We start from the raw sequence: 26,159 nt of genomic DNA, 5'->3' as shown, positions 1-26,159 counted from the left end.
AAAATGGGGAACATTTAGTTAAATGGATTCCATCGAGGTTGGTGTAATACATTGGAAATGTACCACAAACCTAATAAAAGTAAACTGTTGCACTTTGGTTTATTTATTTTTTTAATACAGTTTACTTAAAACTTTAAAGCATGAAACGGAAATATCAAGGAAGATGAATGCACCGTCACCTCCATCATCAGGGCACCTCCATCATCAGGGCACCTTCACCATCAGGGCACCTTCATCATCAGGGCACCTCCATCATCAGGGCACCTTCATCATCAGGGCACCTCCATCATCAGGGCACCTCCATCATCAGGGCACCTTTATCTGAACATCATGTGCCTGTTTTGGAAGTGACAGCATCCACCCCCACACCATTAACATGTGGAGTAGAGCCTACCGGCATTCCTTAAATGGGCATAGATAAACTACAGTGGAGATCCTCAACACAACCCCCGTTAGTTTGGTAGTTTCTCAATGAAATAACTGTTGCTCAAGTAGCTACGTTGGCTTCCAGCCCAATTCAGCCATAACGTGCCGTGGAGTTAAAATAGTACTTTCCTCCTGGTTAATGGTAAGCAGCACACCCCTTAGGGCAGCGTTGCAAGTACGTATACCCTTTCCAGGCATGGGTGTTTACTAACATTCTAAGTACTTGATCCGCATAGTAATATAATATGTCACTATTTCACTGTGCACATTCTCTTAACGTCGCAACGTCAATGGCAGATGTTGAAGTTGCTCATCTCCTTCTCTTTGTAACATCTCTGCTGTGTTTTGTCACGCAGATCTAGTTCGAACTGGTTTCGTCTAGTCCTGTGAGCATGCGCAGTCGGTGTAAACAGGAAGAAACGACAAGACAAACCAGGGACAATCTGCAAGAGTGAGACGACTACGAACGGACGAGAATAATATAAAATTCAAAACTAAAATAACAGAAACAATGCGCCACGTTACTTGACAATACTTGCTTTTACTCAATGCTTAAGCGGTTTTGGTAAAATTATCGACCAGGAGGCGGACAGCCTTGCTAGCCTTGCGACAGCGATTTTATTCATCCTGTTTTCCGCCTCCCCCTCATACGAAGCCGTCTAAGCCCGTTTCCGTGTGCGCGCCGTTGTTCTGAGGTGGATCTGACACCATGGTTCAAAAAGATAAGGTGTTGGAGGCGTCTCGAGTCGAGGGCGAACCGAGTCCCAACCCGGGCCCCGATGAGGTTTGTACCGAGGCCCCTGTGCCAGTGGCGGAGGAGCCCGTCATCGGCGTCGAACCGACGGGCCGCAGGAAGTTCATCAGCGGGGTGGTGGAAGGTGATTTTAATTCCATTACAATTCACTGTGTTACGGTGCATAAAGTCGGGCCCTGGTGTTGACGAACGTTAGTGTTGCAGAGATGATCCCGGTGTGTGTGTGTGTGTGTGTGTGTGGGGGGGGGGGGGGGTTGCAGAAAACACATTAGACAATGGTTGTAGTAAGTCCGAGCACTTAAAATTATCCGATAAACCAGCGTAGCTTGTTCTTGGCAGTCAACGGTCGATGTAAAAAATGGCACCCTCTGACGTAAACTATTACTTCAAGTGACCGAAAAATAAATAAATTGATAAGCAGGCAAAAAAAACCGACGGACGGAATTCCGTAGACACGCAGTTATATCCACCTACAGCAGTGATTCGTTTAAACATTGCCACTCTAAATAGGGCAACTATTTGTTTGCCATGTTGAAATGTTGAATTGGATCAACTCGAGTCGAACATGATTTACAACAGAGTCCAGATCATGTCATTACTTTTCCAGCAGTCAAACAATAAATTAATTTCCACTGTGGCAACCTATTAAGCCTATTTTTTGCTGGCTCTAAGGTGACTTCGTGTTCGAGAATTGTCTTTTAAATCTCTTTAAAGCATAGTGCCCTGGTCTTAATGGTGCCAGGATTTTAAGGAAAAACTCAAGCTTTAAAAACCTCTACTGTGACCACGGTGTTCCAAGCCCATTATTTAAATGTTGTGTAATACCAGTGTTAGTCTTTTAACTGTTTGTTATTCTAATGTGTCTCTGTACCATCTCAAAACATGATCATTGGTTAGATGAATGTCTTCTCAATAGTTGTCAAGGCAATTGGCAGGTTGTAGCATTTAATAATGTAGACATTCATTGGAAACTTGGCTTTCTGCAGACTATTAAACATGAATTAATGTTTCTTCCAGGGTTTTATGGTCGACCATGGACAATGGAACAAAGAAAGGAATTGTTCAGGAGGTATGTAATTTCTTATTGTTTTGTAATTACTTATGTCATTTTAAGTAATTTCCCCCTGGGATTATTAAAGTATTTCTGCTTCTGATTCTGTATTTCTGATGACAATATTCATATGTTATTGCCTTAACAAAGATGAAATTTGCCAGGAAAGCCTAACCTTTTAAGCCTAACTATATTTTTGCTATTCTGTATTCCATAGGCAGCAGAAGTGGGGATTGAATACATACCTTTATGCACCTAAAGATGACTACAAACACAGAATGTTCTGGAGAGAGTTGTACTCAGTGGAAGAAGCAGGTCAGTTTTTACTGTACTGTATACAGGCTCTTTATGTAATTTTCCAAAAAAAAAGCTGTTGAAAATCGCGATTGTTTCATTTCTGTAACCCTTTTTCAGAGCAACTCATGACTCTGATCTGCGCTGCTAAGGAGCATGGCATAGAGTTTATCTATGCCATTTCCCCTGGATTAGACATCACCTTCTCCAATCAGAAAGAGGTTTCTACACTCAAGAGGAAACTTGACCAGGCATGACAACATTTTACCCAACTGTAAACTATGTGCAACATATATTGGACATAAGGTCAATTATGGATATAAAGCATAGGCAGCATCACACTAGTCGTAGGAGGTATTTAACATCCCAAAGAAAAAGTACTTCCGGTGTCTGAACACTGGCTACACCCCTTGTAGCTTGACAAGAATATCAGACCCGATATGTTCTATCATAAATCTTTTTCTCTCTGTTTCCCCAGGTTTCTCATTTTGGCTGCAAGTCCTTTGCCTTACTATTTGATGACATTGACCACAACATGTGTCCTGCCGATAAAGAGGTGTTCAGCTCTTTTGCACATGCTCAGGTGTCCATCACCAATGAGATCTTCCAGTACCTTGGAGAGCCAGAAACCTTTCTCTTCTGTCCCACAGGTAACTGAATCAGTTATTTTCTTTACCAGCAATATACGTTTGCTTATAAACCTGATAGCAAGTAGGCTTGGACAGATTTACTATTAAATTGTCTACCGGCGATCGACTGCTTCAATCGCGGTTGGCATTGATGACACACGATTTTTTTAGATTTTTTTTTTTTTTTATCCGCGAGGAAAAATCAGAGCATTGAAACAGTGTAAGTGCAGTTACCGTTTTCTGAAACTGGAGCGGAGAGGGATGGAGAGAGGGGGCGGGGACCCTCGCCCTCTCCGCTCAGAGCTGTCGAGTAACCACTTGTGATCGGATCTCACTTCCTCACTCTACAGTCCCGTGCAGAGAGGTTAAAAGGGGCAGGTCCTAAAAAAAGAAAGAAAAAAATAAAAGGCACATGGACCCTCAGCTGCAATTCTAGACATTTTGCTGCTCTTGGCAAACGGAGCAGCATGGCGGAGTGCAGACGATTGCGATGATGCGCATTAGGATGCCCGTGGTCTGCGCTGTGCGCACATCGCAGGTGTGCCAGGAAAACGTTCCTCATGGATGTATCTTGCCCAGACAATCAGCTACCCATTCACATTATAAAAAAATAAATGTGCCTGATAAGAAGGGTACCATGTGGTCCTTGGGGCATCAAGGAGCAAGGGGGCAGGGGCTTTGGCACCCTCTGCAAACCCCGCCTCCTCTCCCCCGCACCTGCCTGCCGCTCAATATGCAAATCTTGTGATCATAATATAGCAATATATAATATAATCTCAAAGAGAAAGATTTTGATGTATTTTGTGTCATTAGTTTCTCACTTGTATTGAAAATGAGAAACGTGTTAGCTCAAAGATCAAACAAAACTTTTAAACCCAACTGAGTTAAGGGGCTGTCCTGTTCTGTCCCATTCCAAAAATATCTGCATTGGGATTCAACGGTAGAGTGGGCCCACAGTTCAGTATGTATCACGGGTTTGGGACCACGGTAAAGGTACGGTTTCGAGATCTTTATATTTAAGCGAAAAAAAAGTTTGGTGTAAAAAATGTTTTTATAGTATTCTGCCACATATAACTAGTGTATGTGACAAATAAAAATCTTGAATCTTGAATCTTGAATCTTAACACTCTGTGTGTATGACTGGGGGGAGATGGGGATTCAAATTCATTGGTGGTGGGTTATAATTTGCATAAATTCATCTGATTGGAGGGGAGGTGTCCAGGATAGTGGATAATTTAAATATAAATTTCCTTTATTTATTTATATAATATTTTTAGAATGTTTCACAAAAAAAGAAACTTACGTAGAGGGGGAAACATTTGCCTCTGGCAACATACAATTGTAAAGCTTGACAAAATAAAGAATGGCTCATCACCCAGCGAGACTTGGTTCCCTTCATTACTACAAATGAGCCGTTCAAAATATTTTTTCAAGAGAAGTTCGTAATAAAAAGGGACGTGGCCATCCCAGGGTTTCATTTTCCGACTGGACACCTCCATTGATTGCACTCTTTCCAAAATATTTCTATGTAGTTTTATCTTGTGTTACTAGGCTGAAAAGGCTCACATAGCAGCACAGAGTTGGAAGAATATAGACCTCCCATGCAAAAATAGTCATCGACTGACGTGGCCAGTGGAGCCGCAGCATTGGAATCAATAGGAAGCGGCAACTGCACACCGTGTGCACCGTACGCTGAGCCAACACGCCAGGTGGACTTCTACCGTAATAATGTAATACCGTGGTTCACATATGCGTATTTAACCGTAGGCGGCGACCGCATGTTGCGATAAAATACTGTGTACCGTTGCATCCTTGGTGGGGACAAATGTCTCCATGTTGCTTTCCGTTGCTATAGGACTGAATTGAGTAAAAACTATGTCTTGTGTAAAAATTGTATTTGTAAATAATAAATGGGAGGAGGATTTGCAACATTAAATTACATTCTATGCGCGCATGACGATCGCTGCCCCCCCAGCAAGCTGGGTGGACATGGAGGAAGGTTGTTATGATGATGATGATATGATCAAAGTAATGTTGTTTTTTCTTGTAATTCAGAGTATTGTGGAACATTCTGCTACCCAAATGTCTCTCAGTCGCCCTACCTCCACACAGTGGGAGAGAAGTTACTTCCTGGCATTGAGGTATTATGGACAGGTGAGTCTGATGCCATCAACAGGAAGTTTGCCATTGCTGTTCTTGGTTTATTAAAACAAATTAGTGTTTTACGCTATAGTAAGAAGTATATCAGTGGTTCACTAATATAAAACTGAAATTGGAACCACAGATTCTATTTTAAAAAGTCTGTAATTTTATTTATTTGCTTCTGATAAAAAATACAATTAATTTAGAATTTGCACATTGAGGCTATTGGTGGTACCTAGGGTAAAAAAACATCACATCAAAATTGGAATGCAGTGTAAAACATTACATCCCCACACCCCTAAAGCTCCCAATATATAAGTTAGCCTAATATAGTAATTATTGGATGGATAGAGGAGTGTTATGTTTAATTTCCAAATACAACATGGGGCTAAAATCAGCCTTTTTAAGGGGTCTTGTGCTTCTGTCACCTCTCCAGGTCCAAAGGTGGTATCCAACGATATCACAGTGGAGTCTATCGAAGAGGTGTCTAAAATCCTGGGGAGAGCACCCGTGATTTGGGACAACATTCATGCCAATGATTACGATCAGAAGCGGCTGTTTCTAGGCCCGTACAAGGGCCGCTCCACAGAGCTCATTCCCAGGCTGAAGGGGGTCCTCACCAATCCCAACTGCGAGTTTGAGTCCAACTTTGTGGCCATCCACACTCTGGCCACCTGGTACAAATCCAACATGAATGGAGTGCGCAAGGATGTGGTCATGAGTACGTATTCAAGCAAGTGTGAAATCGCTGTGTTTAGTTTCGTGTTTGTTTGTTACTTTACTTGGCGGCCGCTGTTAATCAACAACATCCTGGTCTCTGCCTTGTTGTAGCAGATGGAGAGGACAGCACAGTGTCCATCCAGATCAAATTGGAGAACGAGGGCAGTGATGAAGAGTTGGAGACGGACATGCTGTACAGCCCTCAGCTGGCCCTCAAACTGGCCCTCACGGAGTGGCTCAGGGAGTTTGGAGTGCCTCACCAGTACAACAGTAAGAGCAGTAAAATGTTTGTTAACAGTTTCTCTTGAGGTGCTTTTTTTCAGGGATATCATTTTTCCGGATTAATCCAGAATTACGGCTGTTCTGACCTGAGAATGTGACCCACGTGAGTCATGCATAGCCGTATTTTTTATGTTTGGGGGGGGTGAGGATTTTTTGATTCCTTTCCAAGTATCCACAAGGATGTGTGTTTGCGTTCAGCTTTAGCTCAACCTGCCGATTTTAAAAGGACACCACAGGCCCAGGTTTAACCAATGGCGTCCCCCCCCTCTGCCTTTGAGAAAATCACGGCACACATAAGGAAAATTACATCTCTTTTACAGTCTTTTTTTTTTTTAATGACTAAACATTATTAAAATAATAACAGATACAAAATAATTTAGTTCATTATATTTTATTGGAGTCATCCACATAGCAACATATTGCTTGTTTCGTTTTGCTGTCGTACCTCTTCCTTGCTCCAGGTTTTTTTTCCTTTCCCCGTGTCGTTCAGAAAGTGCCATTATCCCATTCCCGTCTACTGTGTTACATCTAAATGCAGCAATAAACTTATGGTTTTCTACACTCAGACATGTTTGTCGTTCTTCCGGAAGACTCTATCTACTTCTACTACTACTTCCTGCTCCACTGGGAATTTTATTTTCTCTCGACTGCCCCTTGTCGTTCCGGTTAGTACTACTACTTCCTGGCTGGGTTTTTTAGTTTTGTTTTTTTTGAGAAACACCCTGCGCCCCAAACACTCCCGTTAATACAATTATAACAAGACCTCACATTGTTCAGTTCTTATGATTAAGACAAAATCTTAATCGATTAAATTCATATTAGCAATTAATCAATAGTCAATTAATTGGTAACATCCCTAACTGTAACATGCTTGCAGATCATGTTCGAATTCAAGGTTTCGGTGAATGGAAGTTTACATTGTGTGTGTTTTAAATTTTTATGTATTTATTTTCCTCTGTTTCCTAATTTAATTAAACGAAAGTCCCGTGCTGCATCACGCACATATCCCCGTTGCTGTCCATTGCTATAGGACTTCATTTGGTGAAAACTTCATTTTTTTGTGTAAATACCCTACTACAACAATACACTTCTCTAACAGGGAGACTTTCTCAGGCTCTGCAGAGCCATCGACCTCCCCCACCAACATTTTCCTGCTATTTTTTCCTTTGCCAATCACATGCCTGTTTTTTTTGGAAAGAGGAATTTAGTCTTGCTGATTCACAACTGCATTGTTAAGATTAAGTTCAACCACGTACGAAGGCTGGGTAACATTGACAATTTCATGAATACATCAATATTGTTTATTTAACAATATTTGAAGGATATTATTTGGGATGACAATTGGATTGGTTAGAACTAGAACGGTCTATGCAGTTCTGAAAATGGCATTAGTGTAATGCAGTGTTCAAGACGCTTTTCACCGCAGAAAAGCACTTAACTGAGAACGTACCCACTAATGAAAGTAAACAATGCCGCTCTGATTGTCTTTCAGGCCGACAGGTGCCTCACAGCGGTGCCAAGAGCTCCTCCATAGATGTCTCGTCCCTGGGGGCCCCGTCCCTCTGCTCAGCCACTACTGTGACCACCGTGTTCCAGCAACCCATCATGTCCCCCGCCATGCCCTCGCTCGGCCCGGACCCACACTTGCACCCAATGGCCAAAAGACAGCAAGAGGTGGAGCAGGTAAGTTCAGTGGCTACGTCATGTTCTACGTCACTTCATGGCCGCCACAGGCAGCTCTTACAAACCAGTTGGACACAAGAGTTTTTATTTTATTTATGCAGGCATTTCGGAGGAACATTTTCTTTTTTTCTTTATTTTAATAATAATAATTATTTAACATTCTACATTAACTGAGGAAATCTATTTAGACCAAGGTACTACAATCATAACTACAATAACAAGCATGCACTTCAATTTTGAATTTCAAATATGAATTCAATATTTTAGTAATATTTTCCAAATCTGTCAAATTTCTACTTGAAAACATTCAAGTTTATTTAAAAACATAAAAAACCCTGATCTCAAGCATCTTTCATTAAAAAATGTAATGGCAGCTAAACCCTCTAAATACCGTATTTTCACGACCATAAGGCGCACCGTACTAAAAGGCGCAGTCTCAGTTATGTGTGCCATTACTGTATTTAACACACACATAAGGCGCACCGGATTATAGGGCGCGGGTTTTATATACCGGTACATATCCTCTACTACGTTTAAATACCTCTACTGCGTATTTAAAAATAGAGCGGGAGCAAAACTGAGTATGTTTGTGCTTTATTCATGTATTTATTACAAAGTATTAATCAAACCCATCGAAGTCATCATCCTCTGTTTCTGAATTAAACAGCTGCGCTAAATCAGACATGCCAGTTTCCCCTTCTTCGCTGTCAGAGTCACTTTCCGTGCCGTGCGGCTCCTCGGAAATGATGCCGGCTTTTGCGAAAGCTCGAACAACAGTGCCAGCAGACACGTTAGCCCAAGCATCTACAATCCATCCGCAAACTGTGGCGCAACTTGCCCGGCGCTGCCTTCCACTTTTCGTGAAACTGTGGTCTCCGTCGGTCATCCATCGCTCCCACGCCGCTCGCAGCCTTACTTTGAACGGCCGGTTCACACCGATGTCGAGCGGTTGAAGTTCCTTTGTCAGACCTCCCGGAATAACAGCAAGCACAGCGTTCATTTGTTTCACCTTGTTTTTCACATCGGCTGTGAGATGGGCACGCATGGAGTCACAGATTAACAGCGATGGTGATGCGTGGAAAAAACCACCTGGTCTCCTTACATACACCTCCCTCAGCCACTCTTTCATCATCTCCTCATCCATCCAGCCCTTTTCATTTGCCTTAATAACGACTCCAGCTGGAAAAGTCTCTTTAGGCAAAGTCTTTCTCTTAAAAATCACCATAGGCGGCAGTTTCTGTCCATTTGCGTGGCAGCCAAGCACAACAGTAAACGACGCCTTTTCATACCCCGTTGTGCGTATCGCTACCGTGCTGGTCCCCTTCTTCTCCACCGTGTGATTCACCGGGATGTCGAAAGTGAGCGGCACCTCGTCCATGTTGGTGATGTGGCTTGGCTGGATGCGTTTGTCGGCGATGTGTTTGCTGCAGTAGGAGTGGAAGCTCGCCAGCTTTTCATTATAATCCGCCGGACGTTGCTGCGCTACTGTAGTCCTGGTCCGGATGGAAAAATGGCACCGTTTCATAAAACGAAAGCACCACGACGGACCTCCTTGAAAATGTTCAATTTTCATTTCTTCCGCTAGCGTTACTGCTTTTAGTCGAACAGTGACCGTCGAAACGCTCGCCCCACTCGTTCTTTGCTCGATGATCAACCGCTCGAGTCTTTCCTCCAACTCGGGCCACCTCGCCTTATGTCCGCGGAACACACATAGGGCGCACCGCACTATAGGGCGCGCCGCACATTTTGAGGGAAAAAAAAGACGTTTATATGCGCCTTATAGTCGCGAAAATACGGTAGTATAGTATAGTGTGGTGTGTTGCGTGATAAATAAAGACTGTTTCTTCTTCTTCTTTCTAAATTGTCATATATGTAAAATGGTACCAGGGCACTTGAACACCCCTTCTTGTTGGGTTGTTTACCTTAAAGTGAACTTATTATGCTTTTCCTTATTTTCTGACATATATAATGTTACAATGTTGGATGTTCATATTAGATGTGGCCAAAGTGTCAAATAATAAGGTAAATTAATGACAAAGTAATTGGTGTGAACAAAACGTTCAGGCTTCCGGCTGCTCTGAACTCGGTTTTCGTAGTTTTTTTGTACTCTCTGCATGAGCTGACGTCAGCTTGCCACAGATTTCTTTATATGGTCATCTGCTCCATCCGATCTGCGTTTCTCCAGAGAAAACCAATAAAAATTGTGTGTTTTTATTGTAGATGTATTTATTTATTTTATTTTCCGAAGTTTACATGAAACAACAGCATAAATGGTATTTTCAGCAAAAAAATTCTAAAACATGTTTTTGGGACCCCAGAGACCGATATTAACATGTGTAAAAAGAAGTATAATTTTATTTTTCATTGGTAGTCAACCCGAGTGATGGGCATAAGACTTCTAAACTGATCAAATTGTGAGAGAACTGCTTCAGCTGCCAAATGATTGAAAAATAAGGAGGAGGTGAAACAAATACTGGAGTTTTCCTTTAAAGGCAGAAGCAGATTTCTAAAAATCCTACACACCTGTTCTTGCAGGCGGAGGTGGAGAAGAAGGACTTTGATGAGGAGCCCATGGAGATGGTGGTGGAGAAGCTGGACGAGCCTGAGCCTGACGCTGAAGTACACCCTGAAGACAAGCACTCTGGTCCCATCATGGCGGACAAGATGGCAGAGGACCTGAGGCCCATGGACACAGACAAGGAGAGCCCGGCAGAGTCCAAGTCGCCAGAGGAGTCCATCCAGGAGGACTCAGGGAGCGACATTGCCCCAATGCAGACAGATGAGCAGCTAAAGCAGGTACAACTTACCTACGAGATCATGTATTTGCTGATTTTGTTTTCCTCGGGATCAGGCCTGCAAAGAACTAATATTTTCATAATAGATTGTTGATTATCTATGTGATTCATTTAGACACCAGTAGACCACCAATTTAGACTTTGTTTCCCCAGCAGTCTGAAACAGAACTTTTCATTTTGAAAGCAGAAGGGTGTCTTTAAATGTCTCATACTCAGTTTTACAAATATTAGGCCTTAATAGTCAATAAATTGTCGATATGAAAAAAATTACCTTGATACACCCCTAAACCCATTTTTAGCTCCTAAAATTTTATATGATTTGCTTTCTCAAGATGGTGTATTTAGAAGTCAGAAAATGAATCAACTGCAAGTTTTGATCAATGATCTGATCATTTCTCCTCTGCTCAGGATTCTCCAGATATGTTTGTGCCCGGTCCCAATGAGAAACCCCTGTTCACAGTGGAGCCCCTCACGCTGGAAGACCTGAGCCTGCTAGCGGAGCTCTTCTACCTGCCCTATGAGCATGGGCCCAAGGCTGTGCAGATGCTGAAGGAATTTAACTGGCTCCGAGCCAACAGCAGTGCCGTCAGCGTCAACTGCAAGGGCAAGGAGCCCGAGAAGGTTCAGATACAGATAATACGTGCAATTGCATTCTTATTTGAGAATTTATTCCGCCCTAGTTATAGTGTTAGCTGCTGCAAAACAAAATGGTGGATGTGCATTACCTACAATGCCCATTGGGTGGTGGTGTTGTTGGTTTTTTATTTTATTTTATTTTATTTTAATTTATTTTATTTATTTTATATATATGTGTGTGTGTGTGTGTGTGTGTGTGTGTGTGTGTGTGTGTGTGTGTGTGTGTGTGTGTGTGTGTGTGTGTGTGTGTGTGTGTGTGTGTGTGTGTGTGTGTGTGTGTGTGTGTGTGTGTGTGTGTGTGTGCAGAACTTTTTCTTTTAATGTATTTATTTATTTTGTGATCGAAGGCAGCATACAACGCCAAGAGCTTCTGTTGCTTGTGCCCTGTGGTACTAAATGCTTTGGCTATCTATGAGACTATTTCTATTTTTTAAAGTGTCAGTCCATAAGGTTGTCTGTTTTGGTAGATTACAAGTTCCCAAATTGTGTTCGAAACTGCACTTTAAAAAAAAAAAATGTATTAATTAATTTATTTTTTATTTTTTATTATTATTGGGGTTTTTTTTTTACAACATCCAGGTTTACACTTGTCTTTGCTTTCTGATGCAACAGGAGTAGCACTGGCATGTTTTTCTTGTTATCTCTGATCATTGTTTTAATGGTGCAGGTAGCAGAGTGGCAGTCCAGGGCGGAGACATTTGAGGAGATGTGCTGCTCAGTGATCCAGATGTTCACACGTCTGTCCAACTCGGCCAACAGGACCATCCTGTACGACCTGTACACGTACATCTGGGACATCAAGAGCATTATTTCAATGGTCAAGTCTTTTGTCCAGTGGCTAGGTATGTATGGTAGTGAGTGCTCGGTACCTTGAAAGTAGCAGCGCAGCAATTCAGTAGCATTGATCATCGTCACTCTGAGACATTTACATGCACATCTCATTCATGCTATTCTGAACATGTAATTTTCCAGCCCGGTGCTAAAGTGAATTGTAGTCATTCACACATTAAAAACAATCTGCCTTACAAATGTTGGCTGTTTTAATTGTTTCACTTGATTTGTGCAGACGGGCTCCTTAGCACCTCAGCTTGCACCTGTGCACAGCAGCAGGCACAGACATTAGAATGCAGCGTATTGCAATCATTGAAGACCACTTTAGAACAACATGCTTCATGCATTTTCTCTCAATAGTTTATGATCCTACTTATTCACCTTGTGCTTACATAACCATCTCATGATTATTATTATTTTTTTTTTTCCTTTTTGTCCGATTAAATGTCGCTTGCACTGCTAGCTGTAGAGAGCTGCTATATTTTTATTGATATCTCAATTGGGTCTCCGTGGCAACTGTCCTGGCAGGGTTCCTGCTGCTTGCTGTGTGTCAAGTAATGGCAGCGCTGCAATCCAGCACAGACACACTGGCTTCCATTTCTCTGGTCTGTGGTGACGGGTGTCAGGGGACTCCCCCCCCACACACCTAGCGCGCACGCGAGTTTTGAGAGCATGTTGACTGACTGACTGTGGAAGGCCATTCTGGTGCATAAAAAAATATATATAGCTGAAATGAGTGCTGCTTGTTCAGCTGGTTTGTAAATGATCCACATTATTATATTATATTGTATTGCAATATTTAGGTGCTGCATTCTCCTCGAATTACCTCGCTCAGGAGGTGGGCAGCATGTGTTGAAAAATGCTAAGTGGCTTTGCTTTTACTGTATTAGAGTGGGCTCTATCACCTGACAAAATTAACAACAAAATCTCTCCTTCAATTTATTTTAGCACATGAACCATGCACAGTCTAATAAGACATGGTGACAGTGCACCATGATAAACTTCAGAGTAAGGCTCTCTATTTTATTTGAGTCTTGCTTTGATATAATGTGAAGCACCAGCATGGCCTGTAGGTTATTCCCGTAACAGTTTCATTCACAGGTTTCTGTCCTGTCTGGCTATATGGTAAAGCTGATGAACCTAACATATGTACACAGCAGGCAGCAAACCCACATGGGCAAAACCACATTAAAACTGCAGTAAAACCTCCTGAAATGTTTCCAACCATTCCAAAAGAGATGAGGTGTTCCCCAAGGAGGAATTCCATCTTTCAGAATATCCCCACAGATTGTGAATATCTTTATTTGCCAACATGAAGCCACTTTTGTTTTCCTGTGCTGCTCCAGATTGTCACCCCCCCCCTTACAAGCAGTGCAGCTGGCATTCGGTCTGCCTTCATGGTGATTGTACTGCAAACACTTACTAATGACTATTTTCCACTGTTTTCTCCCTTCACTGTGTACAGATGGAAGAATCCACAGTACAAGTTTCTACTGCTATTGGATCTCCAGTAGCCGATGTATATGGGCACTGCAGGCATTCTTTTTTTTACTGTTAACGTTTAGGTTGGATTTATTTCATTAATGGCTCACATCAGACTGATAATAGTAAATAATTTAATTTGGAGGAGAGGAAGCGGCCCTCCGGATGAAGTCACATTTCGCGCAGCGATTTAAGCTTTTGAGTGAAACGTTTAACTCCCAAATCTTTTCTCTCTGGCAGCGTCTTTCTAACTTGTTTTCTTGTTTCTATCAAGAGGATTACAGAGATGGCTCAGGGCAGCCCTGCATGCACCTACTCAAGGGAACTCACACCTGGCTTTCATTGTTCAGCCTCTATTCCACTCACGCATAGCTTCTAGTACTACCTACTGGTTGTACTGGGATAATCTGACCATGCAGATTATTTTATAATAACTCAGGCAGAACTGTTTCCCCAACAGATCTTGCAGTCTCTTTTTATGGTATTTCACTTAAAAGTGCTGAGTGAAAGCGAGTTCTGAGTTCCTCCCTGTGGGTGCATCGTTGCGCTGTGTTGTCCCAGCTCGTCAGAGGAAGTGTTGTAGGTCGTCAGGGTGAGGTCGTTATATAATGGCAGAAGTGTAATGCGTTGTTTCCAGCTCGCTGCATTTGTCTGGTCACATGACGGGACTCCTTGTCACCACACTCGGATGTAGAACGTGCAGCCTCAGTCACACAATTAAAAAAATGAGACGGGAAGTTGCCTTGCAGTGAGCACGCAGATTTGTGACAAGCTGTTCTTGATCTGACTACACCTGTATTTATTTACTGGTTACTCTCTGCTTCGGGTACTGTTTTTCCCATCAGCGACTGTATTCTCTGGTCTGGCCTGCTAATGGCTTGAATAGGAACTCAGGGGGCTTGGTTGTTTTTGAGGAATGGTCATCCATGACTCCCTATTCTCCTAGTTTGATGACTCATGCTCCCTGGTCATGTGACAAGGCATATAAGTTAAAGAATGTGACTTCAGCCAAGGTGCGAGGACAGCGGGGTGACAGCAGCTGAAGCTTACCTTGTACTGTCTACACAGAATTGGCTCCAGTTTTTTGGGCCTCTTGATGGCTTTTTGGAGTATAGCTTTTACTAGCGAGAATATCCAGTGTTCTTCATTCTTCAAGGCAGCTCAGTCAGCCTAACGGAAATGCTGATGTGAAACAAACCTTTGTTTTCGGCACGGATGAAATGGCATTCTTACGCTGCCATTGCCCATTTGCCTGCAATCTTAGGTGCTTAAAGGTTCTTCATATAGTTCTCATCTCATTAGAATTCAGGAGAAGTTGTTTTGTTTGTCAGGGTTTTATATAGACCAGATTTTTGAGTTGCACACACGTAAGCTTTAGTTGCTCAAGCCCCCTCATAGTGAAAAATAAATTTTCCTTGTCATTAAAAATAATTAGGCTATTTCATTTTTTAAATTGGATAATATTAGATTCTTATTACCCCCCCTTCCTCCCCATCTCCCCACCCCACCATCATCTGTGTCGGAGAGCCCCATCCTGTGGTAACGATGTCCGCTTGGCTCTGCTCCTAACAGGGTGTCGTAGTCAGTCCTCAGCACAGTTCCTTAGTGGAGACCAAGAGCCCTGGGCCTTTAGGGGAGGTCTAGCAGGAGAGTTCCAGGTATCCAATGCACTGAATTCACAGAAATCAAATGGCAAAAAAGTGTTGCGAGTTTAAAAAAAAAAAAAAAAAAGGTATTTGCGTGCACGGGTCTGAAAGGATTTGGTCTGTTTAAGGTGCGCTGATTGTAACGCTCTCCTTTCCCTGTAATCCATAACGGGAAAGTGCCTTGGGTTGGATACATTAAAAAAAGGGAATGGGTGAACTTATATATATTTTGAATTTTAACTAAAATTTGAATTTCTTTCAGCGACTGCCCAAAGGAGATGCTGCCCATCCCCAGCGCATGCAACTGCAAGCGAGCATGGCTAGGTTTTATTTTCATGACATCTCATTTCTTTGCAGGAAAGCACAGCGCAAATATTTATCCCCTCCCCACCCTTTGCACGCGCAAGCATAAGCATCGCAGCGCCAGCGAACGCGCAAGCAAGTTCGCAGCGGAAAACTCCACGATCAAACACCCTCGTTTAGCTTAGAGTTTTAAAATCTGACAGCATCTCCAACCTCGTGTTGAAGGACTATTCTTTGCTAAGTCGTAAATGTCTGACACCTCGTTGGTTCCTGGAGTTTTCATTTCTTCTCTCTGCGCAAGCATCATTAATTTTCTCAACAGGTAGATCCTGCGCAGCGAAATTTTGCGATGCCTTAGCAAAAGGGAAAGAAGCATCTCCTTTAGCCAGTAAAACCTTATTCGGACCAAAACTAGTTAAAAATAAAAAAACAAGAAATCCCATATGCGCAAATCTGTTAACCAAAGGTGTTTTTTGTGATTATTTGCTGCAGTTTTCACTGTCAAATCAACAAGAACAGTGAGTATTTTTTATAAATTATGTGTTTAATTTCAAGAATGGTGTTTGCCACAGCTTCTTTTGATTTGACAGTAGCTCAGCTGTATCAAATAGACTGTGAGGCTTCTCAGGAAAACTGAACCTGTCTGTTTTGATACCCACAGCGATTGTTACCAATAGAAGGAGCAAACGATCTTTTCAACCAGCCTCCACCCTCAATGCCAACCTCCAAAATATATTCGATACGACCTTACTTTCCCAAAGATGAGGTGAGCTATGTGTCTGTGCCTTTTTATGTAATTATGAATATGCATATAAATATGCATTCAGCCACTAGGTAGAAGTATGGTTGTTGAAATAACAACATAGTAGGTGTTATAGTAATAAAAATAGTTAATTATATCAAGCAGAGCTGGCTCCCTTTTAGCACAAAATCCTCAAAGGTAATTTATTTGTGCTGCTATGTTTTCCCATATCCAAAATGATGTGGCCTCTGTTTTTGTCAGAATTTTGTTAAATTATGTCTTTAAAAGCCGTTTGGGCAGAAGGAGGATATTCTGTGCCTGTCTCATCTCACCCTCTAATGCCAGTTGTGTATGTGTGTGTCTCTGTAGGCTGCGGTGTATAAAATCTGCAAAGAGATGTACTCTGAAGGAATAGAGGAAGTTCCCTTCCCTGACCAGGATCCAGACCTCATAGGAGACAGGTTAGACTGGGAGCCTTACCCCTGCTTCACATTTACACATAGTGAGAATGTTATGATCATACAGGAGAATGCATGTCAGTGAGGACATTGTTGGAAATTTGAGGAAGGAAGTTAACTGTTCATCATGTTTAGAGTTAATCTAACTAAGTAAAACAATAAAATAAATAAACAAAATATATAGTTCTTAAGTGCAATATTTTATTGAATATGAGAGATTTGTCCAAAAATCTTTGTAAGCGCTGGAGCTAGTTCACTAATCAGCTGTCATTAGCTTGCATAAAATACTAAAATACACTGATATTTGTACAATTTATTTCAGAAAATCCTACTGGGAGGGGCGGAGGGGAGCTTTTTGACTCAATTATCGCTGTGTTCACAGGTTAGTGGGTGGTTTCCTGACTCTGAGTCCAGACTATGGCTTTGTGCTGGAGGATGAGGAAGGGATCTGTGGTTACGCGCTTGGTACTGTGGATGTTAAGCCATTCATCAACAAGTGTAAGCTCAACTGGATTCCTTTTATGCAAGAGAAATACCACAAACCAGACTGTCAGACAGACCTCTCAGAAGCAGAGGTAGGACTACAATGTGACTGTACTACACGCCTAATCGTTTTGTAAAATTTGATTATATTTTCAATGTATGGATGTTTATTATTACACCCTTAGAGGCTTGTAGTATGAGAGTGGCATAAATTAACATAAAAGACAATGAAATTGTTAATCGTAATTATTTGTCGATAAATCGCCTAATAAGATTTCCTGATCATGGTTGCCCTAATCAATACCCTCTCTGTGTTTGCCCAATCTGTGCAGAAGATGATGCTGAGCTTCCATGAAGAAGAAGAGGAGGGCCTTCCAGAGTCCTTCCTCTTAAATTTCCCTTCTCTCATCAAGGTGGACATTCACGCCAAGGTCACTGATCCCAGCGTGGCCAAGAGCATGATGGGATGTTTGCTGTCTTCCATTAAGGCCAACGGTGGGTAGCAGCTGTAATCTATATTTAATTTTTTAAAGAAGTAAATGACAAGTTGGTCTACCACTGTGGTAGGGCTTGGCAATACAGTGGTACCTCGACTTACGACTGTAATTCGTTCTATTAGAAAGGTTGTATGTTAAAACAGTCATATGGCGAAGCAATTTTTCCCATATGAATTATGAAATCATGAAGGGTGAAAATAAACAAAATACACAGCACAAACACAGTAAATATGAAAAAATATCGATAAGTCACGAACTACATGCACACATGATGTAGGTCGCCCGCTGACTGACTGCTGACTGGCCGCCGATGCGGCAACTCCAAATTTCCACGGTCGTATCTTGGAGCAGTCAGTCGCAAGTCGATACAAATTTCTGGGACTATCGCTACTCGTATCTTGGATTAGTCGTAAGTAGATGCAGTCGTAAGTCGAGGTACCACTGTATAACATTGTAATATCGACTTTGCAATATGAAACTAGATAGCGGCCACCAGCCGGTGGTTTGGAGCCTCAGCACTAGAGGACATTCCATCGGTGATGGTCGGGTTTATTTCGCACTTTTATCGCCACATCTGTGGAATTCCTGTACATTCTGGGCAAAGGCGCACTCTCCTTTGTACACACAGTGAAATGCCGGATGGGAGGGAAATGCGCCGGTACGCCCGTGCGTCTCCGCAGACATTGCTCACCCTTACCAGGAGTATTTCTTTCTGGGTCTTCACTGTGCAACCAACTTGATGAACTTATATTGAACTTTATTGTTTCTTTTATTTTTTTATATGAATCCTATTCTAATTTCGCTCCGACAGCCCTAGTGCGAGGTGGGCGGGTGCAGTTTGCGTTGCGGGATGCGGTGCAGCCGATCCCTCTCCGAACCAAATTTCATACGTTTTGGAGCCGGGCGAGCCGCAGGGGACACCCACCAGCGCACACTGCATTGGTTTAGCAGCAGATCTTGACCGCCCCAATATAGCGACCATGTTGGATAATATTACTCACAAAAATACTGGGAGAATCACGAACCTGCTTGTGATATTGAAGTTTGAAATCAAACAGTCATTCAGATTGTTTTTTCTAATCAGAATTGTAACACCCCTACATTAAACTCTTTTTAAAAATGTACGATTCCATGTTTTCTTCACTGACATTGTTTCCATTTGTTTTCCTTTTCTGTGGTCAGGGTCCCACGGAGCCTTCTGTGAGGTACGTCACACAGACAAGAGGATGTTGGACTTCTATAGCAAACTGGGCTGCTTTGAGGTTGCTAAAATGGAAGGCTTTCCCAAAGACGTCATCATTATGGCACGCAGCCTCTGAGGCAGTGTAGGGAGGAAAGGAAGAAGCTTCAAGTGGTCAACGAGGCTTTTCAAGGCGTCCGTTACCTTCACGAGACAAACCTCCATGATGATTTTATATCACATAACCATCTGGGCTAGCACAAGATTTCAAGTTTTTAGAGTGTGTACAGAATCAGTCCTCTAGATCTACAGTGCTGATCCTAGATGTGATTGCTCTGCTGGATTCAAAGAATCCAAAGTGAAAAGGGTAAAGAAATCATCTGCAGTCTGGTTACGTCACTTGGTTAGAGTGAACGTGGTTTAGCCTCCAGCATTGAATTCTGCAGCATCTCCAGGAGCCCGGTGGTCGCTTACAACCCTGTAGGCCTTCATCATCAGCACCCATTACCAACGACACGCCATCTCTATGTAACAAGAGAAACAGGTGTGTAATGAGCACGGCCTGCTGCGTCTGACCACATGAATGACAGAATGCAACGACAGAAAAAGTTAGGGGAGAATTTGAGAAAGAAAGGGGAGAGGCGAAAAGTCTAAAGCAGAGATCAATTCCTCCAAACAGTACATCTTAGGAGTCATGTCTCTGCTGAAAAAAAATTCAAACCGTCTATTTGGTGAGCATATGCAAATAGCAAGGGCATCTACAGAGTGAGAAACTGGCTCTTCATGGGTTGTAACCCTGACTGATCTGCCGAGGACTGAACTCTGGCATTATCAGTGTCTCCACCACGTCCTCCGACTATAAACCCACTAAGAACTAGAAGCCGGTTTGAAAGTGAGCAAGGACCTCTGTGGGTTAACATGCATAAACATTTAAATTTCAGTGCTTTGCTTAGGCCATATATTTTTACAATGGCTACCAGTCCCGCGCCCCCGCCCCCTTCCATATTTTCCCTTTTAAATATTGCCTTTATGTTCATTGCCTTTTAATTCTTAGTCCTGCAAACCACAGTGTCTCAGGAGTTTGGTTCAGCTTAGTTGTTTTCTCGCCTGTCCGTTAGCTGCTGTCTGTTATATAAGGAACTAATAATACATTGGCCTTTTGTGTTATATGCCAGACCTTGGAAGGGCTTGGAAAAGCTACAGAAACATGTTTTCAAAAGATGCTTGATTTTAATTTAAAACACGCAGGAAAATTTGTCACAGATTACTAGAGGGGAAAAAAAAGTAAATGTAAGAATCCTACAGACCGAACTGATAGAAGCTCCAGCAGCCTCAGTTCCCCATGATAACCACTAAACCCAGACCTGGAGGCTTCTGCCATGGGTGATCTGGGATGTACTGAAGAGGCAACTGCGAACACTCACACGACATTACTAGCATTCCATCCTGCGCTGTTTACAACATTGCACACACACTTTCAAATGGATGTTCTTAGTCGAGCCTTGGGCAGAGCACTTGTCAGTGATGAGAGTTATCGAAAATCCGTCACCGAAGTGGCACAGACCCCTACTCCACTGTACTGCGAGTAGGTGTTTGGAACAAATATTCCCAGGCCATTTTGTATCTTTGTTTAATATTTAATACTCTGAGGTCTTTTCCCCCATTTTTGTTTTTGTTATTCCACGAACAGAGTAAAGGATGCATATTGACCATAAGTGATCATCTGTTGCTCATCCTCCTCAGTAGCTGCCTGCCAATGTGATATTTAAAGATACACTTAGGGTGTGCATGAGGTGTATTAGATTTGCTGTGGCAGCCATTAGAGAAACCTCATGCAACACGGGGAAGATGCATGCCGCCCAGTACTATGTGAATATAACAGTCACGTAAGACAGTACATATTCACTGGTAATTCAAAGGAAAAAAAAGTTATTTTGTATATCAATATCTTGAATCATTTAGTTTTTCCATAGTGGGTGAATGTCAGCTTCCATGACGTCTCGTACAGTCGTCATTCACGGCTTTGTCTCAACATGTTCTGAGAAGTCACCATCGGTCTGGATATCAATCTTAAGATGGTTAACTTTGCACACTTGTTTTAAGGGGTATTATTGTATTGTGCAGTCTGTCTGTGTCAGGTCTAAACCTTTCTACTCTGATAACCTGATTTTTACAGGCAGGTTGTAAATGAAACATTTTGATCATAGTGCTTGGGAGGGGACGGGGGTAATAAAAGTAACAATTTATGAACCATTTGTATGTACATTGAGGTTGAAAATAAATAAACCCAGATACATGTCACTTCCTTGAAGTCATTATTTACCTTCCACATAAACATCCAGATCCTAGTTCTGGGGAGGTGTTTCGGGCATCACGTTGCCAAACTGGGTTTCTCGGCGCACAGTGATGACGTGCCTTGTGACGTCATAAACTGCGCCGTGGTTGTCACTGTGAGAGCTCCGTTTGGTAAAAGCGTGTTCAGTTAAACCAAAAAACGGGAAAAGAAAAGACAACCAAAGAAACTGGAAACAACAACCGTCGTTTTAATTTTAGAAAAATGTCTTGCTGTGACGACGACTCCTCGGAAATCGAGCCAACGAGTATGCCAAAACTGGAGAACTGTCTGTTCAGTAAGTAGGCTCCCAGCCGAGGGTCCCGCATGTGTGGCTGCAGTGAAGTTGAGAGACATGTTCGTTTCACTGACTTTACCCCTTTTCTCCCGTCCCAGGCTGCGAACTCTCCTCCAATGTGCCTTTTTACACTTTCCAAGGAGATGAAGAGGAGGACCTAGAGCATTTTCTGGAACTTCGAACGGTATTTCAAACCGAATTCCTACTCTGTTTTTATAATAATAGTGATGGACACATGCGGTGATGAACAGTATCAGTGTCGGACACAGTTCATCAAACATGTGGATGAATTCCATGGAGGTGTGTGTGCCCACCAGCTGTGCTTTAGCCGTCTTGGATCAATTTGTGCTTTTGAGTATATTTTGGGAAACAATACTTTTATTTGAGTGTATTTGCATTGTATTTTTTTGCTCCCTTGAAACGACTTGAAACTACTTTCAAGAGGTCAAAATCCACTGTCGCCCTAATAATACAATTTATGTGAAAATACATTTGCCTCTAAGTAACTTGTACTTAAATATTTGACAATCTTTTTTTTTTTTTTTTTAACTCTACTGCAGACGTGTGTGTGATTGAAGGGAAGAAACTATGTGCTAAGAAAACTTGTGCTTGAGTTACTATCTTCAAGTAGATTTCTACTCCACTTGGGATTGTGGTTTTATTATAAACTCAAGTAATTCATTTTAAATAGATAATGTTATTTATCCCGATAGGACAATGAGCAGTGTCACAGCGGCTCACATCAAAAACTGGTAGAAAAAAAGAACATCGTAATTTAAAAACAAACCTAAAATGAACTAGAGGACAGAAAAAAATGGAAATGTCCAATAAACCTAAACATGAACACTACATGTTTGACAATATACAATAACCTAATCATAAAGAATTAATATAAGCCTAAAAATTACAGCAAAACCTGGCAACATACAACAAACCTTAAAAACGGACTAGGAGACAGACGGTGCTGATTTCCATGAATTCAAGCCGAACATTCCCTGCAGGTTTGTCTCGGAGAAGGAGCGAAGGAGGAGAGCAACGTGGTGGAGGTGACGGCCATGAACCACCAGGGGAAGACCATCTCAGTGCCCATCGCACACCTCCACATCAACTGCCTCCCCATGGTAAAGTAATGACCTCCCCTTAATATCTCATGAATATATATTTAATGTACTTTTAACGTAGAACATGCTCCTCTGTTTCCATTTTTTTTTTCTTGTATTTTGTTTTTATTATTAATATTTTTAATTCAGGTGAGTCTTGGAGAGTTTGAGTTGAAGGCTCCGGTGACCATCCGGCTAAAATCTGGGACAGGACCCGTCACAGTCAGCGGGTTACATCTTATTGGTACAACATCTTTCTTCATTTCATTTAAAAGATGGCTTGTAGCTCATTTAATCACTCTAATAATGAACCAGAATCTATTCATTCCGCCAAGTACATTTTCACGTACGAGGAATTTGTTGTGGCAAAGATAGGTGCATTGCTGAACAGACAATTTCCATTAAATAGCAGTCTGGGGAAAAAATTAAACAAGTATAGCCAAATGTACAAAGAAAAATATAATAATCCAGATATATGGAAGAGAAGAAGTATGCAGAAGTGTATTTTGGCTGCTCTTATCTGTTTTGAAGAACTTTCACCGATACGTCTGCTGATCGCTTCCAGCTAAGGGGAAGAACAATTAGGACTGCAATTGGGAATTGAAATTCAATACTCATTTACGGTGGTTAATTTTTAGTTAATGAACTTGAACTTATTTGTTGGGTGTGCCCCCCAACAAACCCAACTAAATTTAAACCATAAACTTAATGCATTACTTCCAATATAATAACAGAAAATTGGTATTTAACAATAAGTAATTAGGAACTGTACAGTACAACTGTTTAATGTTCTTTTTTTTTTTTCAACATCTTTATAACAAGAGATTGCATTGGAGGAAAAATGTATAATAACCAATCCTCCACCTCCTGTACCCATAGTATCAGACGATGGAGACTCTGATATCTCTGAGGATGATGAGGATGAAGAGGAGATCAGTCCAATAAAACCAGCCAAAAAGAAGCAGAAGCTCTAGACTCGCCTGGTTTCATCATACTGGGGTTTTTGACAAGGAACTATATCAATGGTTGTATTAAATGATGCCATGAGCCTTTTCTTTTTTCTTTTTTTCTTTTTTTTCTTTTGACCAGACGGAAACATTTTTCACATTTGACTCCTTCCACACTCTCATGTTAAGGTGCCGCTTTTTTCGGGGACTGGACTCTCGGAGGGAGGAATCAGAATGGGAGACGTTCAAATGCCAAAAGGTGTGGCATTTTCTCTCCGCTTGCTCTGTTCGTGAGCTCTCAGTCTCAGCGGTGTACTTGACAAATCCGCTTTAGAGAACCTTGTTTTTTGTATTAAATACTGTTCCGTGTTTTATACTCTTAAGTGATGGGTTTTGGGTCTGGTAGGGTTGGGTTTGCTGGGGGTGTGTGGAATTTGGTCTTTTGGTAGCAGTACATTGCTGCTGTCTTGTCTGAATAGACACTGTGATAAATAAATAAAAATCTAAGAACCTATATTTCTAAATAGTGAATTTGACCTCAAGATGGTGCTGGTTTCAATTTCTAAACGCACAGTTGGTTTGTATGTGTAAAATGTACTTTATGTATGTATGTTATACCTATGGAGCATTTTTATTGCAATGTTCTTCAGTTGATTATCATTACACTCAGACTAACTACATTGTTTTTGACTCATATTCTTCAGACGCAAATACGCAGTATCAGTGTCACGCTATAACGTGAAAATGTTATGTTATATTATTATTTTCACCTTATTACCCAATACAAATGTATCACAATGTACTATATCACGTTATAAAGTGATAAATAGTATATTGTTATAAAGTGATAAGGGTCCGTGCATGAAGTGTAATTAATTTGCAGTTGTTCACGGTGTACACTAAATGCATTTTTTAGGGGCTGTTTCATCCTGGTCGTGCGATGCAATTCAGCGCCAACTTGTGATTGAAGCAGGAAGTCGTTGAGCCGCAAACAGAGACAGCACCTTCAAAGTAAAAGTTGCGCGTTGGCCGCAGCTGGCGGTTTAAGGAAAACGACACTAAACTACAGGCAGGAAAATAAACGACATAAAACTTAAAATAAAAGTCTTTTGAGTCGTTCGACGAACGACCCAACACTACAGTAGACGCGTCACCGGTCCTTCGGCGGCGGGGAACTGGAACCGGCTTGGGCGCGGCGGCGCTAGAGTGACTCGGAGCCGGCGTGAAGGTTTCTCCGCTTCGGTCCCCACGGAGCGATCGCCACACGCACAACATTTGACGGTTCCCCATGCTGTGGAAAAAAAGTAAATTAACTTCTCATTTTGACTTTGGATTCTAAATGGAATATGGAATCATACAGGGATATTCCTGTGTATTTATGCGCCAGGGTCCGGAACTTCAACACGCCTCGCCTCCTGCAGGTGAAGGGACCAAAATTACCGTCGACCAGGGTGTTTCCATCGGAGCCGCCTTAAAAACCTGTGTCTGTTGCAGGGTCATTTGACCCGGGACTGAGACGCAGGTATTTCCTTCCCGACTGGTGTACCGGGTGTTTTTGGTGCAGTGGGAAAGGGGTATGAATAAACAAATATCCAAAATAATGGAACATATTTATAAGTGTACAGTCATATTTCTTAATACTTTACCACAATTGATTGTAAATACATTGTCAATGGGAGCAAACACTGGAGTAATTATCCAGTGCTGTGGTTAATATATTTAGTCATTCATTATATATTCAACTTATGAATCATTATATTCACACGTTTTTATATCATGTTATAACGTGATAACTTATTGTTTTATGACGTTATAGATGGCTCTATTTAGTGACTAATTTCTGTCCTGTACTGTAGAGGCCTCTATTGAGAGATTTCCAAAATTACTAATCTCTTGTGTTCAGAAAAATCAAACAATGAATGTCCAGTATGCATTTTAAGCAACCAGAAACACAACCTGACAAGATGGACTGTAATTAAATGAGAAAGGCAAAAGGTGATTGCGCTTCCTGCATAATTGTCATTGACTTTATGACTTATCTTAAATAAGACATTTTTATGATTAACCTCTGAACATGGTGTGCCAACTGTGGTGTAATTGTGTCATTTCAATATTTTAATTGCTATGGCCCTCCCCCCTTACTTTTAGAAACATCTCAAAAATGGGACACTTGTGTATGACAAAGCATCTGAATCCAGAATTAGAAGAGATTTTAATGTAGCAATTGATTTGATTTTATAAATCTATGGACATGGCATGTCAGACTGTACATTGTAGCTAGCCTATATAAGCCAACCCTGTTTTGTATTCAAGTGTCTTTCTTTTGGGTGACTGACCCATGTACATGTGTGACCTTTGGCTGAACTAAACTCCACTTGATCTCTAAATCTCTAATCGTTGACTCTGGTGTCTGACTTACTCTGCTGTTCAAACTGTCTATTTTCCCAG

General features: G+C 41.7%; 2 protein-coding genes across 3 annotated transcripts; both read left to right on the top strand.

Moving 5' to 3' along the window:
- Positions 1-839: 839 nt before the first annotated feature.
- oga (O-GlcNAcase) lies at positions 840-21,335 on the top strand. 2 transcript variants are annotated; one of them, XM_080016573.1, is made up of 18 exons: positions 840-1,304; positions 2,198-2,249; positions 2,449-2,546; positions 2,646-2,776; positions 3,004-3,175; positions 5,210-5,308; positions 5,733-6,017; positions 6,131-6,286; positions 7,791-7,981; positions 10,517-10,777; positions 11,185-11,397; positions 12,080-12,254; positions 15,298-15,383; positions 16,336-16,440; positions 16,786-16,877; positions 17,257-17,449; positions 17,690-17,852; positions 19,037-21,335. In XM_080016573.1, the coding sequence occupies exons 1-18, from the start codon at positions 1,136-1,138 to the stop codon at positions 19,171-19,173; spliced, it is 2,778 nt and encodes a 925-aa protein (XP_079872699.1). In that variant the 5' UTR covers positions 840-1,135; the 3' UTR covers positions 19,174-21,335. The 2 variants fall into 2 exon arrangements, with proteins under 2 accessions (XP_079872699.1, XP_079872698.1); XM_080016572.1 differs by having other exon boundaries at positions 6,128-6,286.
- Positions 21,336-21,476: 141 nt separating this feature from the next.
- npm3 (nucleophosmin/nucleoplasmin, 3) lies at positions 21,477-24,225 on the top strand. Its single transcript, XM_080016215.1, has 5 exons — positions 21,477-21,664; positions 21,763-21,848; positions 22,666-22,785; positions 22,915-23,008; positions 23,644-24,225. The coding sequence occupies exons 1-5, from the start codon at positions 21,592-21,594 to the stop codon at positions 23,736-23,738; spliced, it is 468 nt and encodes a 155-aa protein (XP_079872341.1). The 5' UTR covers positions 21,477-21,591; the 3' UTR covers positions 23,739-24,225.
- Positions 24,226-26,159: the final 1,934 nt, after the last annotated feature.

The sequence above is a fragment of the Zeus faber genome (assembly GCF_960531495.2).
Source record: "Zeus faber genome assembly, chromosome: 16".
Lineage (NCBI taxonomy): Eukaryota > Metazoa > Chordata > Actinopteri > Zeiformes > Zeidae > Zeus > Zeus faber.
Note: the sequence above shows the minus strand (reverse complement) of the source record. Positions and strands in the feature narration are given on the sequence as shown.